The following is a 19,829-nucleotide window of genomic DNA, read 5'->3' as shown; positions in this document are numbered from 1 at the left end:
TACTAAATCATTAGATGAAAGTTGATGGGGAAATTCTGATGGCAAAAGCAGGCCCATATACCTGCGATCACTAATCAAACCTAACATCAAAAAAGTGGGATAACAGGGCGCCTGAGTGGCTCAGTTGGTTAAGCAACTGCCTTCGGCTCAGGTCATGATCCTGGAGTCCTGAGATCGAGTCCCACATCGGGCTCCCTGCTCAGCGGGGGGTCTGCTTCTCCCTCTGACCCTCCTCCCTCTCATGCTCTCTGTCTCTCATTCTCTCTCTCAAATAAATAAATAAAATCTTAAAAAAAAAAAGTGGGATAACAGATGTCTGTGCCATAAGATGTAATTCAGTAGTAAGTATGCAGCACTATGTACATAGTATTCTTTTTCTATTTTTCTTTGATATTTTGCAGTATAATTTATATATAGTATAAAGCACAAGTCTTAAGTATATAGCTCTTTCTATATCCCCAGAAAGTTCTCTAGTGCCTCTTATAAGGCAACCTCCAGTCTGCAGGAAATATGGGGGATAGACGAACAATTTAAATGACATCATGAAGAAACAGATCCAGAATGTAGAATGAAGTACAATACAAATGACCCAGTTTCTCCAATAGCATAATAAAAGAAAGCTTAAGAAACACAGCAACTAAATGCAGTATGTGGACCTTGCTTGGATCCTGGTTTAAACAAACCAATTGTTAAAGGACATCCATCATGGAAATCTGAATAAGGACTGAGTTTTAAAGTATATCTGAAAAATTACTGCTAATTTTTTGAGGTGTAATAATGGTAAACTGGTTATGTAGTTATCAGAGAGACATACTGAAGTATTCATTGGTGGAATGAATGATATGAGGGATTTACCTAAAAATATTCCCCCAAAATAGTGGTGGGGTATAGATGAAACAAACTTGTCAAAATGTTGCTAACTTTTGCAGCTGAGTGATGGGTACATGGTGGGGTTCACTGTACTATACTCTCCGTACATTTGGGTATGCTTAAAATTTCCATAATAATAAGTCTTAAAAATTGCACGTCAAGATTGCCTCTGGGCTGAGACACAAGGATGCAGGAACTATCCGGCTACTTATTCCTCTGCACTTCTGAAGTTCTAGTTGAGGGACACAGACTACTCAGGCACTTGCAAACACGAATTGAGAGAATGGACGGGGTTTTTTGTGTTTTGTTTTTTTTTTTAGTTTCAGCAGTGCTTATGACATAGTTAATGGTAGCTATAGCTATTATGTAATACACTATGATTCTTATGAAGAGCTTTAATAATATATTGATATCCATTTATACAAAATAACACACAGCCATGTCTGCTAATAAAACCGAGGGTTTTGCGTTTCTTTCCTGCTTCTCCAGTTCCTTAAAAAACACCAGGCATGAGTAGCACATAAGGCAAGCTATATGTTGTCAAGAAGTATACAGCAAACAGAATGTTTTTAATGTTTACGTAAAATTTGTACATCTACTAAATTTCTGGAGATCAAAGGATCAGAATGTTTAACTGTCTCTGTCACATAAATAAACATGTTATGTCATCACCTTGTCAATCTATGAACACAGAATTTTAGAGCTAAAAGGTACCTTGGAGATTATATTGTTTAACTCTCTAATTTAACAAATGAAGAAACAGAGGCTCAGAAAAGTTAAATATGAGTTTCCAAAAGCCAGGGCTATTTTTAAACTAGTTTCCCCCAATTCTAAAACACACTGAAAGATATGTGTCAACCTAAAAGCTTTTCAGAAAAATTACACTAAATGTGCACTTCCATTTTGAGACAAATCCTGGTTTTCAGAACATTAAAATGAAAAATTATATATCTTAGAATTGAGAAAATGTTGTATACTTCCAAAGTAGTTACTTTTTAACACAGTGGTTTAAATTAGTGCTTCCCAAACTGACTCTCTTCAGGATACACAAAGAAAATTATAATATTTGTATATGGTACACTGGGAAGGGTACACAGCCTGAGGTGATTGGCCCTCTGAACCCAGAGGACTGAGATGATCATATGGCTGGGAAGTTCTGGTTTAAATCATTTGTATGATACATATTTTTAATAAACTGACAAATTGTTGGAATTCAGCACTTGTATTTCTTATCCATAAACTAATTTAAAATCTTCTTACATTAGTTTAAATAGACATTTGGATATATAAAGATAACTACCAGAATACTAAAGAAAGGCTAATTTTAGACATACCAACTCTTACATTTAACTTTTTAAAGACTATATTTTTCTTTTTGCATTTTAATATGACTCTTTTTCAGTTGTCTCATAACACTTCATTTGCTTTTTCTCTGTTTTGACCAACAAAACATTTGATATCCACCAGTTATCACTTACTCGGATCCCTTTTGGTCCTGGTGGCCCTGGAATTCCATCATCACCCTGAAAAATACAACACATTTAGTTCTTGTTCCTCCTAAAATAGCCCTCAAATAACTAATTTTACATTATAACAATAAGAGACTTAAATTTTTGTGAATCTTTGTGAAAGTGAGAAACTTACATACCCAAGGAAGAAGCATTTATCATCGAGACTGAGCACTGAGGTAAGTTATATGATAAAAAAAAGAAAGGTCTTTATTTACTGAGAAGAAAACTGCTGACATGTAGCAGAAACTTTGTACCTGTAAAGTGAACTATGAAAATCATACAAAACAAAGATGAAATAGTGGTACTGATACTCCTCAAATCATTTATGCATAAGCCAAATAAATGCTGAAAATCTGGGCAGTTTCTACAATGTGTCAACCTACTTGCCATGCTGGTAATAAATAGCATCATTTCTGAGCCCAAATATGTGCTGCTTTTGCGTCTGCTGTTTTAAACCTTTGCTTTGTTTTATAAGGCCCTTTCTACTGGCAAAGCTCAGCAAAGAAAAGAAAGAACCACAGACTTCCCTTTCTAAGCTTCTTCTGTAGACTCCATGCAAAAGAGGCTGCCCACATGTGTGTTAATCTATGTACCCATTTCTAAGTTACAATTGCATTGCTGAGAATTTTAAGTTTTGCCTCACTAAGTTTTTATTAACTAGTTTTTTAAAAATGGAATAAAGAAAACCTAATTCTGCTCCAAAAGACGGGAATTTCAGTGGACCATACAGCTAGTAGGCCACCACCTGAGGCTTTAGATAGGTTTTATTAATCTGGGACATCTTGCTTTACACAAGTGGTTTCTAAATTACACAACTCATAACCTTAGAGGTTCCACTGGAGGTTCCTTAAAGCCTATGTCACAGCCCTCCTTCCATCAGCGCAGCTCTATTTTTATGTTTTATGTGGGGCTTCCATAAAAATTTTCATTTGTAACAAGGGTTACCTGGTATAGTAGTTTCTTAGGCTGCTGTTATAAATTACTACAAACTTAGTGGCTTAAAACAACACAATCTTATAGTTTTGGAAATCAGAAGTATGACAGTGGTCTCAGTGGCGAGCCCTGTTGCTTTTTGGAGTCCTAGAAGGAGAATCCATTTCCTTTTTTCCAGCTTCTAGAGCAGCCAGCATTCCTCAACTCATGGCCTTCTTCAATCTTCAAAGCCAGCAATGGTTGAATGAATCTTTCTAACATTGCATCAATCTGACACTGACTCTTCTGCCTCCCTCTTCCACATTTAAAGGACTCTTGTGATTATAACGGCCCCACCCAGATAATCCAGAATAATCTTTTTACTTTAAGACCAGCTGATTAGCAAATTTAATTCCATCTGCAATCTTAATTTTGCTTGTCTCTATAACCTAACATATTCACAAGTCCTGGGGATTACATCATGGACATCATTAGGGGGTAGACATTATTCTGCCTACTATACCTTGCTTTTCAAAAAGTTTAATAATCAACACTTTCCACAACACATGCACCTCTAAGGAGATTAAAGTAAATCTAATTCTATTTTAAAACAACCAGAAGGCCGTTTGCTTAATGAATCTTTTTGTGCCTTTCCACGAAAGGCAGAAATAAGACAAAGATTCACTGGTTGCCCTCCCAACATGGTTAAATAAGAGAAAAGCAGAGGTATAAAAATTGGAAAGGATAAGGCAAAACTACCATTATTTGCAAATGATATGATTGTATTTAAGGAAAGCAAAGAAAATCACATGAAAAACTACTATAATCAGTAAGGTAATTCAGGAAGATAATTGTATAACTGTATATAAAATTAGTATGAGAAAATCAAGAGCTTTCTTAAATACCAACTACCAGTTAGAAAATATAATGGAAGAAAATATGCAATTTACAATAGCAAAAAAAGATAAAATATTTAGGAATAAACTTAATAAGAAATGTATAAGATTCATAAGAAGAAAAGTTTAAAACATTTCTAAAGTTCAAAAAGCATGAAGATGAGAACAAATGGAAAGGCATTCCATGTTCTTGGATAATAGGAGTCAACATAAAAAATAGTCAATTCTCAACAAATTTAGTTAAAATTTGACACAATAAAAATAGAAATAACATGAGTTGTTTTTTTTTTTTAAACTGGATAAGGTGACTCTAAAGTTCATATGGAAAAATAAACAAGCAAGAACACTGAGGAACATTCTGGAAAAAAAAAGAACCGTAAGGGGAAACTAGCCCTGTCAGATACAAAAATACAGCATAATACATCAAAAATTAAAATAGTTTTGTTCTGATATTTGAATAAGCATATCATTGAAAGAGTATGGAAGGTCTAAAAACAAGTCCATATATTCATGTGAATTTGATTTATACTGAAAGCGGCACTGCAAATCAATGGGGAAATTTACTTTGGGACACATTTGTGAGGACATCTGGAAAAAAAATAAAGGTGGAACTTATATAACAAACCACACACCAGGATGAATTAGAAAGATATTTACATGAAGAAATTAAACTATTAAAATACTAGTAGAAAAAATGGGAAAATTATTTTATAATCTTACAGTGGGGAAGGCATTTCCTACTCAAATCCAAAAGCCATAAAGGTCCCCTGAAAAACACGCAGAGACACATAAATACACACACACACACACACACACTCAGTAAAGACATGACAAACTAGGGGAAATAACTGCAACTCACAACACAAAAGGTAATCACCCTAATATATAAATAGCTCATTAACATATAAAACCACCAATACTGTTAGAAAAATGGGAAAATGAAATGTCATAGAAGACAGTTCATAGAAAACACAACTGAATCTTTGACCTATGAAAAGATGCTTAATCTCACTCTTAATAAGAGAAATGCAAACTAAAGGCATTGAGAGACCAGTTTTCATCTATCTGATTGACAAAAAGCCAAATTTCCTAATAGGGTTGGTGAAGCTATAGGGAAATTGCTCTTCTTGTATATTGCTGAACCAAGGATAAATCATACAACTTCTTGGGGGGCAATTTGGCAATATCCATAAAAATACATACATACATGTACCCTCTGAGCTAGCAATATCACTTCTAATAATCTTACAGAGATAATCCCTTATTGGGGAAAGGAAGTCTATTAAAACTATACATTTTAGCAGCGCTGTTTGTAGAAGAAAAAAACTGAAAATTATCTAACTGATCATCAGTAGGGGACTGCCTTAAAAAATTAGTTTATCACACAATGGAATACAATGCAGTTATAAAAGATAATGAGGAGGTTCTTTGTATACTGATATGAGAGATCTACAATGTGTATTATGTGAAAAACAAAGATCAAACATGTTGAATATGCTACCACTCTATAAACAAAGGGAGGTAAAAGTGTGTCTATGTGTATTTAAGCATGTATGTGCATGTATATATTTGTATCTATGTGCATATTCATAAAAACTAGCGAGCATATTCACAAGAAAGTATTAGAAATTGGTACCTATTAGGGATATGTAGAACTCAGTGGCTCATGTTCACAGGTGGAAAGGAAGTATTTTTCACTATATACCTTCTTATGTTAATTTATTTTCAATAAAATGAATATATTATCTATCAAAAATTAAATTTTATTTTTAAAAATAAAGAAATCTCTTGGAAAATGTATATATGAATACATATATATATTCCTGTATATGTATTTGTTTTATATATCTTTACTTTCATATATAAGAATATAAAGATTAAAGAACAATCCTATAAAATTTTTGACTGGGCATATATGTTAATACATATATGCATGTACTAGAATACCCGATCACATAAAAAGTATAAATTCAGCTATGCTGGGAAGCATGAAGTCATATTGGAGATAGAGGCTTCGAATTTAGAATCCCAGTGTAGCCTTCTCATTATATAGATACTGAAATGGAATCAAAGCAAAAGATTGGACTACTTTCTAAATCTAAAATGCATACCACCACACCTTTAAAAATTATCATACTATTGTACAATAGTTCTAGTTAATGCTAAACTATTTCAAAGGGATTCAGGTATAGTTAACTTTTTTTAAGCTGCCACAAATCTTTATTAAAAGTGCCACCTCTCAGTAAGCATGGTGCACAAGAAACTCAGCCCCTCATCCTGGGTAAACTCAGGTGCAAGAAATGTCATTTTATTTTCCTATGGTTCAGCTTAATTTCTATTTCAAAGCACCCACCTCATTAACATGATTGAAATTTAACCTCAGGCGATTGGGAGTCCCCACCTCATTTTCATAAGGTTGTGCCTAAATTATGGAGAGCTTAGGGAGTTCCAAGTTGTTGAAGGTTGGGACAGTCCCGTCCAAGCTGGAATTCACTGAGATGTCCCATGCCAGTAGTATGCATGGATTACTGCTGACTTGGTGCTTAGTTCCATCCACTTGACTCTTTCAGATCTCTCTGCTATTTCTGTGCCACTCCTAGGTGCACAAGAAACATTCTGTTGTTTTTACACCTCATTAGCCCTAGGAAATTCTGTTAAATGTCCCATCTACTTAACTTCTATGCAGTCATTTAGAGTCTTGCTTTTTCCTTAGCATAAAGTTCTACTCAAGAAATTTAGCACAGGGCCCTTCTGCTCTTGAATCTAACAAAACTACCACAATGTACTGTCACCTCCTCAGAGATCATGCCCAAGCACACACCCCCAATCTCGGTTCTGATATAGTTAAGTGTTTAAAAGTACTTACGTATTTAAATCAATTTCCTCCTTTATTGGAAAGACTACCTGATGAGTATCCATTTGATCTCCTTAATACTCTAATAACATAATGTACCACTATTACGTGAAATAAGATTAGGAAGAAAAGGTTTTTAGACTACTTTTCCTTTCCAGGCAAATGAAGAGAACTGGCCCTTTCATTATCAGTTCACCAGTCCACCTATTACGGATGGTAAAGGGCAATCAACCAAAAGAACTATTTTTAGAAAACCGAGAAACTTCTCTGAATCTTAATATTCGCTATTATCTCTTCCCATTCCCTACCTTAACATACACATAAGATGCTATCCTCGATTATGGTAGAGGAGAGACTGCCTGCGCTGCAGTCAATGGGGATAAGTCTTCCCAAATGATAGGACAACTGCACCTTTGGATCCATGAGCCTGGGTACAGGAAAGAAAGGCTGCATGGATCTATCCTTTCATCTTTCTCTCCCACAGAACAGCCTCAGTGCTTTCTACCTCACCAAATTCACTGCTATACCTGTCCCAGGAAATGCCACCACTCTGAATTTGACAAACTGCTGAATATGTCACCCACTATTCAACCCCATAGATAAATACCTGACTGCTGTGCCACTGAATAAAACAAATTGACATTTCTCTAAACATGGAAATTTTTAGTACCTCAGATACCCCAACCTTATTATACTGGACCTGATGGTCCCACAGATGGACTCTGAGACTACAGAAACAAAACGCCTCCTCACAGGTAATATTGCTCCTGTCTGAGACGGGATCTGAAGCATCTGGGAAAAGGGAAATGGGATCTGCCACTGGGCCTATTTTGACCTCAATAATGGTGGCCTCCTACCCTCCATACCTGTGCCCACCTTATACAAATTTTCCAATTCTACTCAAGTACTCTACCCACCAGAAGAGACTTCTGGCTCGTTGACCCCCATGGTAATAAATGGTTTTTATACTACCAGCACTGTGTGTATCTCCCCTGGGGTATTATTTCTTTTGTAAAAGCCAGGCCTTCAACATTCTTACCAACGTAACATGTACATATGGGGGCATTGATAAGAGACTGCCACATATTCGGGGCACCTGGGTGGCTCAGTCGTTGTGCGTCTGCCTTCGGCTCGGGTCATGATCCCAGACTCCTGGGATCGAGCCCCGCGTCGGGCTCCTTGCTCCGCGGGAAGCCTGCTTCTCCCTCTCCCACTCCCCCTGATTGTGTTCCCTCTCTCGCTCTGTCTCTCTCTGTCAAATAAAAAAAAAAAAAAAAAAAAGAGACTGCCACATATTCAAGACAGCCCCTCCTATTGAGCATATCAAACTAAACAGAGTAAGAGGAGAATTCCAAAACCAGGTACTCTGGTTACTGAGGAGAACTGTCATGTGGTATTACCGATTCGACTTGTGTATGCTCCAGGCAACTATTCCCACTCAGGGTCATTCAATTCCAAAAAGTTGTGTGCAACTTTGTCCGAGTTAAGTAAAGGTCAAAAACCTTTATGACACTTAGACCAAAGACTTAATGACACTATTTCAGTTTTAGAAGCAGAACGGACTAGCCTCAATTCCTTGGCCCAAATAGTGTTGGATAACAGCACAGCCCTTAACCTCCTGCTGGCCAGCCAAGGTGAGGTCCTCACTGGTACTGTTCCATGGGGAAAAATAGAACAGTGGGGAAAGATCCTAGGTGCTTTTTCTGCTTAAACATTTTGCTTATTACACTGTCACAGTAAAAGGCTTCATGGTTCCTTTCATTTTGGCTTGTTTTCTTAATCAGCTACTCTGACACCTGGCAGTTCAGCTCTCTCCAGCTCAGCTGAGCTCCTGACAAAATTTAATTTTTGTTAAGGATCCCAATAACCACATCCAATTAACAGCATCTTCCAAAAACATTTGAATATGGCAGTAATATTCAGTTTTTAAAAAAACCAACAATAAAATACAGACTCTTAGCTATTCTATTATTTTATTTAGATATTAATTTCTGGCTATAATTCAATAACTTCTTAGTTGATTTGACACCTAGTCCCACATTTAAGATGGCTTCTTGCCTCTAGTATTACTGGTTGGCAACCTGGCACATACCTTTTGTCCCCGAGGCCCTGGAGGCCCTTCTGGACCTGGAAATCCAGGCAAACCTGGATGGCCTTCCAAACCTGGAAATCCTCTCTCCCCCTGAAATTGAACAAGAGTGAATGTTATTTGTGAATTTTCAAGCATGGGTATGGTTGAGATTCAAAAAGATCAAAAGACTATCTAGAGAACATTAATTTAATGATACTAAATTCATAATATCCACTAACATGAGAAAACCTATAAGATGTAAGTGGAAAATCATAAACCATTCTGAATTTATATCACATATGGTAATGTAGTCTCTTGCTTTCTTATAAAAGTAAAAAGCCTATCAGAGATGAAATGAGGTTTAAACATATTGACATCAAGAGTTTAACAGGGAAGAGGGCAATAAATTCAGGAAACCAGGTCTGTAGGGGTTACATAAAATAAGTATGGTGCAGGAATGAAGAAGTGTAAAAGAAAACCATCTGAGAAGTTTTCAGATTTGTTCCAGAGTAGAACAGTTGCAGGATTACCCAGAATGGCAATTCATTAGCTGATGACATAAATTAGTCAGAAAAGGGCTCCAGAACATCAAAAATTTTATATTTCTTCTGTTTGTAAAATTAATATAAAAAGGAATACATGGTTATTGTAGAAGAACAAAAATCATATAAAGAAAAAACCACCAGCAATTCCTCTACTCAGAATTATTAACTGAACTGTAACTCAAGTCCAGTTCTGACCACAGCACTTATAAACATCAGCACAGAAGGGCTGCCAACCTACTAGTAAGGTTTCCTACATTTTATCAGCATCTATACAATAAGGTTGCCTGATGTGCATATCTGCACAGATAGATAGGTGGGCGTGTAGAGCTGCCATCTATACTAATATATCATTATATCAACATGTTAGGGTTAGTTAACTTGCATATAGCCAATTATAGAAAGAGTGTGAGCCCTGAAACCCTGGGAGATCCAATCACAGAAAGCAAATTCACCACTATTAAGTTTAAGAACCCTGAGGGCTCACTGCTCCATGGCTTGTGCTCCCAACTGCAGAGCTGCAAACAGTTCCTCTCCTTTTCTAAGTCTTGAAGTCTGAGTCTCTGGACCTCATTCTAGGAACCTTTTCACCAGATCTTATCCACAGTGACAGCCTAGGCAGCACCTGAGAAAGAGAAAGCATCCATATCTATAAGGCAACTGACTAATGGGCCATTGGAGGCACATGCCCCTAGAGGTTGTGCAATTGTTGGGTCATAGGGTAGCTCTATTTTTAACTTCTTGAGGAACCTCCATACTGTTTTCCAGAGTGGTTGCACCAGTTTGCATTCCCACCAACAGCGTAAGAGGGATCCCTTTTCTACACATCCTCGCCAACATTTGTTGTTTCCTGAGTTGTTAATTTTAGCCATTCTGACTGGTGTGAGGTGGTATCTCATTGTGGTTTTGATTTGTACTTCCCTGATGCCGAATGATGTGGAGTATCTTTTCGTGCATCAGCTGGCTATTTGGATGTCTTCTTTGGAGAAATGTCTGTTCATGTCTTCTGCCCATTTCTGACTGGATTATTTGTTTTTTGGGTGTTGAGTTTGGTAAGTTCTTTACAGATCTTGGATACCAGCCCTTTATCTGATCTGTTTGTCAGTAGGAGTCTAGCAAATTTTGTTTTTAGCAGTGTGCACTTGGACACATTTCTTTGGCAGAATTGACATATTTTATTATTTGTGTGTTAAACTTACTTTTTAAAAGCAGTTTTATTGAGGTACAATTAACATACAATAAACTGCACATATTTAAAGCATACAATTTGAAATTTTTTTCACATATATAACAATCAAAATAATGAACATATCCATTACTCACAAAAATTCCCTTGTCTTTTCAACAAATGTTGCTCAACTAGTCATCCATATGCAAAAAAAAAAAAAGAATCTAGACAGAGACCTCATATTCCTCATAAAAATCAACTCAAAATGGATCATAGATGTAAATACAAAACTATAAAACTTCTAGAAGACAGCATAGGAGAAAATCTAGATGACCTTGGGTATGGTGATAATTTTTCAGATACAGCAAAGGCACAATCTATGAAAGGAATAACTGATAAAGTGGACTTTGTTAAAATTAAAAACTTCTGTGTGAAAGACAGTGTTAATGGGAATGAGAAGACAAGCCACAGATTGGGAGAAAATATTTGCAAAAGACACATCTGATAAAGAACTATTATCTGAAATATACAAAGAACTCTTAAAACTCAACAATAAGAAAACCTGATTTAAAAATGGGCTGAAGACTTTAACAGATACCTCACCAAATAAGATATACAGATGGCAAAAAAGTATATGAAAAGATGCTCCATGTAATATGTCATCAGGGAAATGCAAACTAAAACAACAATTACATACCACTACACACCCATTAGAATGGCCAAAATCTAAAACCCTGACAACACCAAATGCGGACAAAGATGTGGAACAACAGGAACCCTCATTCATTGCTGGTGGGAAGGCAAAATGATACAGCTACTTTGGAAGACAGTTTGGCAGTTTCTTACAAAACTAAATATATTCATATGATCCAGCAATGTTTCTTGGTATTTACCCAAAGGAGTTTAAAACTTATATCCACACACACAAAAAACTGCAAATGGATGCTTATAGCAGCTTTATGCATCATTGTCAAAACTTGGAAGCAACAAACATGTCCTTTAGTAGATGAACAGATAAAGAAACTGGTACATCCAGACAATGGAATATCATTCAGCACTAAAAAGAAAAGAACTATTAAGCAATGAAAAGACATCGAGGAACTTTAAATGCATATTACTAAGTGAAAAAAGCCAATCTGAAAAAGCTGCACACTCTGATTCTAACTATATGATATTCTGGAAAAGAAAAAATTACGGAGACAGTAAAAAGATCAGCGGTCACCAGGGATGGGAGTGGTAGATGAATAGGTGGAGCACAAAATATATGTAGGGCAGTGAAAATACTCATATAATAATATAATGATGGATACATGTCATTCATTTGCCCAAATCCACAGAATGTACAACACCAAGAGTGAACTCCAAGGTAAACTATGAACTGTGGGTGATAATGATGTATCAATGTAGGTTCATCAACTGCAACAAACGTACCACTCTGGTGGGGGATGTTGACAGGGAAGCTATGCATGTATGCATGTGTGGGGCCAGGGGGTATATGCAAAATCTCTGTATCTTTCAATTTTGCTGTGAACCTAAAACTGCTCTAAAAAATTAAATCTTTAATTAAAAACAATATTGAAGTGAACATCATAACTATAAAAAAATTTTGTGTTCCCTTTTATAATATTTTCCTCATGCCTCTATTCATCTCCCCCAGGTGATGACTGCCTTACTTTCTGTCATTATAAATTAATTTTCTTTTTCTAAAATTTTATATACATGGGATTATACAGAATGTACTCTTTTGTGTAACTTTTCATTGAGCATAATTATTTGAGATTTAGACATGTTGTGGTGTATGTCAGTAGTTCTTTCCTTTTTATTGCTGAGTAGTATTCCACTGTATAAATACATTACAATTTATTGATTCACCCACCTGTTAATACTAATTGAGTTGTTTCCTGTTTCTGGTTATTACAAATAAAGCTACCATGAACTCATGTACTACTTATATATAGATATATGCTTTCAATTCTCATAGGTAAATGCCTAGGGAAGGACAGTCATCTGATAGGTTTACACTTACCTTTTAAAGAAACTGTCAAACTTTTTTCCTAAGGGTTTGCATCATTTTATATTTGCATCAGCAATCTATAATAGTTCCAGTTGCTCCCCATCCTTATCTATACTTAGTATGGATATATTTTAATATTTAGACATTCTAGTAGGTTTATAGTGGTATCTTATCATGGTTTTATTATGCATTTCCCTAATTAATAATGTTGAGTAACTCTTTATGTGTTTATTTGCCATCGACATATCTTATTTTGTGAAGTACCTTAAAATCTTTTGTCACTTTGTTTCTAGTTTAATTTTACTTTGGGATGTTTATTTTATTAATGAGTTTTGAAATTTCTTTACATATTCTGTATATAAGACTTTTTATGAGATATGTGATTTGCAAATATTTTTTTCCTAGACTGTGGGTTGTATTTTCATTCTTTAAACAATGTCTTCAGAAAAGAATAAGTTCTTAATTTTGATGAAATACAATTTATTAGCCTTTTCTTTTATGGATTATGTTTTTGGTGTCCTAAGAAAAATCTGCCTAACCCAAGATCATAAGGATTTTCTCCTATGTTTTCTTCTAAAATATTTCTAGATTTAGGTTTTATATTTAGGTCTATTGTCTACTGTGAGTTAATTTTTGTATACAGTGCAAGCAATGAGTCAAAGTCTATTTCTGTGCATATGCACATCTAATTGTTTCAGTACTATTTGTTGAAAGAGAATCTTTTCTCCACTCAACTGCCTTTGCACTTTTGTCAAAAAAATCAATTCATTGGGCGCCTGGGTGGCTCAGTTGGTTAAGCGACTGCCTTTGGCTCAGGTCATGATCCTGGAGTCCCTGGATCGAGTCCCGCATCGGGCTCCCTGCTCGGCAGGGAGCCTGCTTCTCCCTCTGACCCTCCCCCCTCTCATGTGCGCTCTCTCTCTCTCTCAAATAAATAAATAAAATCTTTTAAAAAAAAATCAATTCATTATATATCTGTGGGTCTATTTATGGACTCTCTAATTCTGTTCCATTCACCTATATGTCTATTCTTTTGCTATTAACACACTATCAAGTTTACTATAGTTTTAGTGTCTTGGAATTGTGTACTATATTGTGTATTTCCTTCTTTTTCTTACTTTAAATTTGATTTACTTGTCCTTTTCTACCTTCTTAAGTGGAAAATGTAGGTCACTGATTTTAAATCTTTCTTCTTTTCTAATATAGGTATTTAAAGCTATTTCCCACTAAGCCCTGCTTTAACTCGATCCTACAATTCTCAGTATGCTGCAGTTTAATCATTATGCAACTTGATGTACTTTCTAATTGTCCTTGTGATTTCTTCTTTGGTCTATCAGTTATTTAGAATAGTGTTTCCTAACTTCCAAATAGTTGGGAATTTTCTACATATTTTATTATTATTGATTTCATACTCATTCCATGTGGTCAGAGAACATATACTGATGTTTCCAATCATTTGGTATTTATAGGGCCTCATTTTATGGCACATCATATGGTCTATCTTGGAGATAATTCCATTTGCCTCTGAAAAAAAACACATTCTATAATTGGATGTAGGACTCCATATATGTCAATTAGGTCTAGGTTGTTAATAATGGAATTCAAATCATCTGTGCCTTTACTGATCTTTTTTTCTAGTTGTTCTGTCAATGACTAAGATAGGTGTGTTAGGATCTATCAACTATGACTGTGGATTTGTCTATTTCTCCCTTTAATTCTGTCACTTTTGCTTCATGTATTTTGAAGCTCTGTTGTTATGCTTTAAATAGTCTTCTGTCCATCACACAAGATCCCAAATAGCCAAAGTAATCTTGAAAAAGAAAAACAAACCTGGAGGTATCACAATTCCAGACTTCAAGTTATATTACAAAGTGGCAGTAATCAAAAACAGTACGAAACTGGCACAAAAACAGACATATAGATCAATAGAACAGAACAGAAAACTCAGAAGTAAACCCACAACTATACAGCCAATTAATCTTTGACAAAACAGGAAAGAATATCCAATTGGAAATGGACAGTCTTTTCGAACAAATGGTGTTGGGAAAACTGACAGTGACAGGCAGAAGAATGAAACTGGACCACTTTCTTACACCACACACAAAAATAAATTAAAAATGGATGAAAGACCTAAATGTAAAACAGGAAACCATCAAAATCCTAGAGGAGAAAACAGGCAGCAATCTCTTTGACCTCAGTTGCAGCAACATCTTGCTAGACACAGCTCCAGAGGCAAGGGAAACAAAAGCAAAAATGAACTGTTGGGATTTCATCAAGATAAAAAGCTTCTGTACACTGAAGAAAACACTCAATAAAACTAAAAGGTAATTGATGGATGGGAGAAGATATTTGCAAATGACATATTGGATAAAGGGCTGGTATCTAGAATCTATAAAAAACTCATCAAAATCAACACCCAAAAAATAAATAATCCAGCTAAGAAATGGGCAGAAGATATGAACAGACATTTCTCCAAAGAAGACACCCAAATGGCCAACAGACACATGAAAAAGTGCTCAACATCACTCATCATCAGGGAAATACAAATCAAAACCACAATGAGATACCACTTCACACCTGTCAGAATAGCTAAAAGTAACAACTGAGGAAACAACAGATGTTGGTGAGGATGAGGAGAAAGGGGAACCCTCTTACACTGTGGGTGGGAATGCAAGCTGGTGCAACCACTCTGGAAGACAGTATGGAGGTTCCTCAAAAAGTTAAACATAGAGCTACCCTATGACCCAACAATTGCACTACAGCAGCACTATCAACAATAGCCAAATTATGGAAAGAGCGCAAATGTCCATCCACAGATGAATGGATAAAGATGTGGCATATATACAATGGAATATTACTCAGCAATCAAAAGGAATGAAATCTTGCCATTTCAACAACATGGATGGAACTAGAGTGTATTATGCTAAGTGAAGTAAGTCCTAGAAAGACAAATATATGATTTCACTCATATGTGGAATTTAAGAAACAAAACAGATGAAAAGGGAAAGGGAAGGAAAAATAAAATAAGAAAAAAACAGAAAGGGAGGCAAACCATAAGGGACTGTATAGTTAAGAGAACAAACTGAGAGTTGCTGGTGATGGGTATTAAATGGGTATTAAAGAGGACACTTGTGAAGATGAAAAAAATAAAATAAATAAAATTAGCTGTTATTTTTTTAAAAATGGGCAGAAGACAAACAGACTTTCTCCAAAGACATCCAGATGGCCAAAAGACACATGAGAAGATGTTCATCATTATTTACCATCAGAGAACTGCAAATCAAAACTACGAGCTATCACCTCACAACTGTCAGAATGGTTAAAATCAACAGCACACAAAACAACAGGTGTTGGCAAAGATGTAGAGAAAAAGGAACCCTCTTGCACTGTTGGTGGGAATGCAAGCTGGCGCAGCCACTCTGGAAAACAGTCTGGAGGTTCCTCAAAAAGTTAAATATAGAACTACCCTACGATCCAGCAATCACACTACTGAGTATTTACTGAAGGAATACAAAAATACTAATTCAAAGGGATACATGTACCCCTATGTTTACAGCAGCATAATTTACAAATAGCCAAGATACGGAAGCAGCCCACATGTCCACTGGTTGATGAATGGATAAAGTAGAGGTGGTATATACAATGGAATATTACTCAGCCATAAAAAAGAATGAAATCTTGCCATTTGTAATGATACAGATGAAGCTAGAGTATAATGCTAAGTGAAATAAGTCAGGGAAAGACAAATACCATATGATTTCACTCATATGTCGAATTTAAGAAACAAGACAAATGAACACAGGGAAGAGAGAGAGAGAGAGAGACAAATCAAGAAACAGACTCTTAATTTAGAGAACAAACTGATGGTTACCAGAGGGAAGGTATGTGGGGGGATGGGGTGAAATACGTGATGGGGATTAAGGAGTACAACTGTCATGATGAACACTGGGTGATGTATGGAAGTGCTGAATCACTATATTGTACAGGAACTAATATAACACTATATGTTAACTAAATGGAATTAAAATAACCCCCAATTTGTTCTTTGTATTTAAGAGTCTGGTTTTTGTTTGTCTTTATTTTTATGTATATTTTCATTGTATATAACAATTGTGTTGGCAGATTTTTCAACTCTCTAATGTTTTTACGTTGTTATACAGTATTCATCCTCTTGGATGAAAAGTCTGTCATCTTTCATATCATTGTGTCCCTGTATGTAATGTGTATTTTTTCTCTAGCTTCTTTCAAGATTTTCTTTTAATCTGTTTTTTTTTTTTCAGTAGATTCATTATGATGTGCCTAGGTATAGTTTTATTTTTATTCTGCTTATGGTGTGCTGAATTTCTTATATCTGTAAATTTATATTTTTCACAAAGTGTGTGAAATTCTTGTCATTACTACTGCCCCTTCAATTATTATTCTTTTTTCTCCCCTGTTTACTTCTCTCCCTGTTGTTATAGGACTCCATTTACATTTGCATTAAACCATGTGATATTGTCCCACAGGTCAGTGAGGCCCTATGCATTTGTTTTCTTTTTTTCTTCAGATTGTATCTTTCCTCTGATTCATCTTTAAATTCACTGACCCTTTCTTCCATCATCGATTCTGCTGTTAAAAGCCTAACGGGTGGGGTGCCTGGGTGGCTCAGTTGGTTAAGCGACTGCCTTCAGCTCGGGTCATGATCCCGGGGTCCTGGGATCGAGTCCCGCATCGGGCTCCCAGCTCGGCGGGGAGTCTGCTTCTCCCTCTCCCAACCCCCCTGCTTGTGTTTCTGCTCTCGCTGTCTCTGTCTCTGTCAAATAAATAAATAAAATCTTTAAAAAAAAAAAAAAAAAGCCTAACGGGTGAATTATTCTTTCTCATACTTTGCCTTTTAAATCTAGATTTTCCTTTTTTTTTTAGTTTCCAGTGCTCTGTTGTAATTCTCTATTTGTTCACTCATAAGAGCACATTTCCCTTTAAATCAACAAATATATTTATCTTATCGCTTTAAATCTTTGTCTACAAATTCTAACATCTGTGTTATTTCAGAGTTAGTTTTCATTCATGAGTCTTCTTCTTGACTATGGATCTCTTTTACCTGTTACTTCTTATGCCTAGTAAGTTTTAAGAGCAAATGAGACATTGTATATTATAGTCTTCCTAGATTTTTTTATCTTCTTCTGAAGTGTACTGAACTTTTGTTTTCGGAAATAGTTAACTCAACTGAACTAACACTTAACTTTGTTTTCCCTTCAATGGACAGCAGTTAAATCTATGTTCAATTATTGCAGACTTCCAGCTGTTCCTTTTGGTGGGTTGTGTGAATCTTCCCCTATACATACAAAGTTCAGGGTTCAACCAAGAATTTGGGTGGAATTTACAAACAAATTTTTGGGCTGTGCTCTCTGTGCCTCCCTCTATTGCAGCATATCTCTCATCACTTTCCAGTCATTCTGGCATCCTCAACTCTGTCCTCTTAACTTCTTAAGCCAGTAAGACTGTGGCTTTTTGTCTGGGTTATAGCCATCCTCTGCCATGCAGACTGAAGGACACACTCAGGATAAAAGCCCATAAATGCAAACTTGCCCAGTGTACTTCCTTTCTTCCAAGGGTAGAATCCTCTCTACCTTTTTCCTGCTTTTCCTATGCCATTAAGTAGGTATAAATTTTGTCTGCTTCTCCCTCTCCCTCTCCCAACAACCCTCTCCCCTCCACTCACCCCTCTGGCTCATGCTCCCACGTGCACACTCTCTCTCTCAAATGCATAAATAAAATCTTTAAAAAAAAGTCACTCTACCAATATCAGAAATGAATCTCTTTTGGTCTTTTTACCACTACAGAAAGCACACCCTTACTATAAAACTACCCCCCTCAAACTAATGTCACTTAAATAGGTATTCTAGTTAACACTAGTCAATTATTATTAACAGGTGCTTTGTTAGGAAGAAGTGAGTCAAATGGAGCTTGGAAATACAGCATTGCAAAACAAGCAGGTTTCTTTACTCCAGGACTTTTAAACATCTTTAATGTGCTAGTAGACCTTCTATATCCCTAAATGGAATATGCTCCTGAGATACTATTCTAAACTTTTTTGTATATAATTAGTAAAATGCACTGATTCATTAAAAAATATTTGAGCCCCATACAGTGGAGACTAGAGTATGAACCCCTTTCTCCTAGCATAATTCTCTTTAGGCCACAATTCGTTATCCCTTTTCTCCTAGCATAATTCTCTTTAGGCCACAATTCATTATCCTTTTTTAATCTTCTAATCTCACTGTCAGTCACTGACTCAGAGGGGCTAGGTTTATGCTATTTAATCCTCACCAATACTTACTGTGTAATTATCACATGTATACAAAAGGGGTGCTGCTATGGGAAAAGTGAGATAAAAATAGAGATTCACCAATCATTAACTTACACGGACTAGATAAAAATATATGAAATTGCCTAGCATGATACCCAACACAGATTAGTAGCCTGATGTTAGGTTCCTTCTTAAGTGTCTTTCCCTCTTTTGCCTCTTAAGTCAGTGAGTTCAACCAGATTGATCACAGGTTGGCAGACTACAACTCTCAGACCAAATGCAGTAATAAGTCTGTTTTGTATAGTCCAAGAGCTAAGAAATTTTTTTACACTCTTAGAGGGCTATTTTAAAAATGAGAGAAAAATGTGTGAGACAAACCTTATGTGGCCCACAAAGCCTAAATTATTTACTCTATGGTCTTTTACAGAAAATGTTTGCTAATCCCTGAGATATAGTCTAATCCTTACAGCAATCTAAAATAAGCAGTATGGTAGAATTCATTTTATTTACTTAGATGTGCAGTAGAAGCCCTATTTTTTTTTTAAAAAAAACATATTAAAACATTATTTTACTGGTTTTACTAAGTTTTCAAAGGCTCATTTCAAATCTTACCTTTTCTCCTTTTACACCACTACAGTCACATTTTGATCCTGGAGAACACCCATAGCAAGCCTGTAAGGAAGAAAAAAAGGGAGGAAAGTG

General features: G+C 35.8%; 1 protein-coding gene across 1 annotated transcript in view; it reads right to left on the bottom strand.

The window, feature by feature from the left end:
* Positions 1-19,829, bottom strand: part of COL4A5 (collagen type IV alpha 5 chain) — a 224,561-nt gene that overhangs the window by 115,240 nt on the left and 89,492 nt on the right. Inside the window, exons 2-4 of the mRNA XM_045881390.2 lie at positions 19,740-19,799; positions 9,136-9,225; positions 2,349-2,393 (exon numbers count right to left, since the gene is read on the bottom strand). Coding sequence (XP_045737346.1) covers positions 2,349-2,393; positions 9,136-9,225; positions 19,740-19,799 — 195 coding nt within the window. The remainder of the gene's footprint in view (positions 1-2,348; positions 2,394-9,135; positions 9,226-19,739; positions 19,800-19,829) is intronic.

Source organism: Mirounga angustirostris, unplaced genomic scaffold (assembly GCF_029215605.1).
Source record: "Mirounga angustirostris isolate CCGP_5_RB_7025 unplaced genomic scaffold, mMirAng1.0.hap1 SCAF_11, whole genome shotgun sequence".
NCBI classification, from domain to species: domain Eukaryota; kingdom Metazoa; phylum Chordata; class Mammalia; order Carnivora; family Phocidae; genus Mirounga; species Mirounga angustirostris.
The sequence above is the reverse complement of the archived record's forward strand: the minus strand, read 5'-3'. Positions and strand labels throughout refer to the sequence as shown.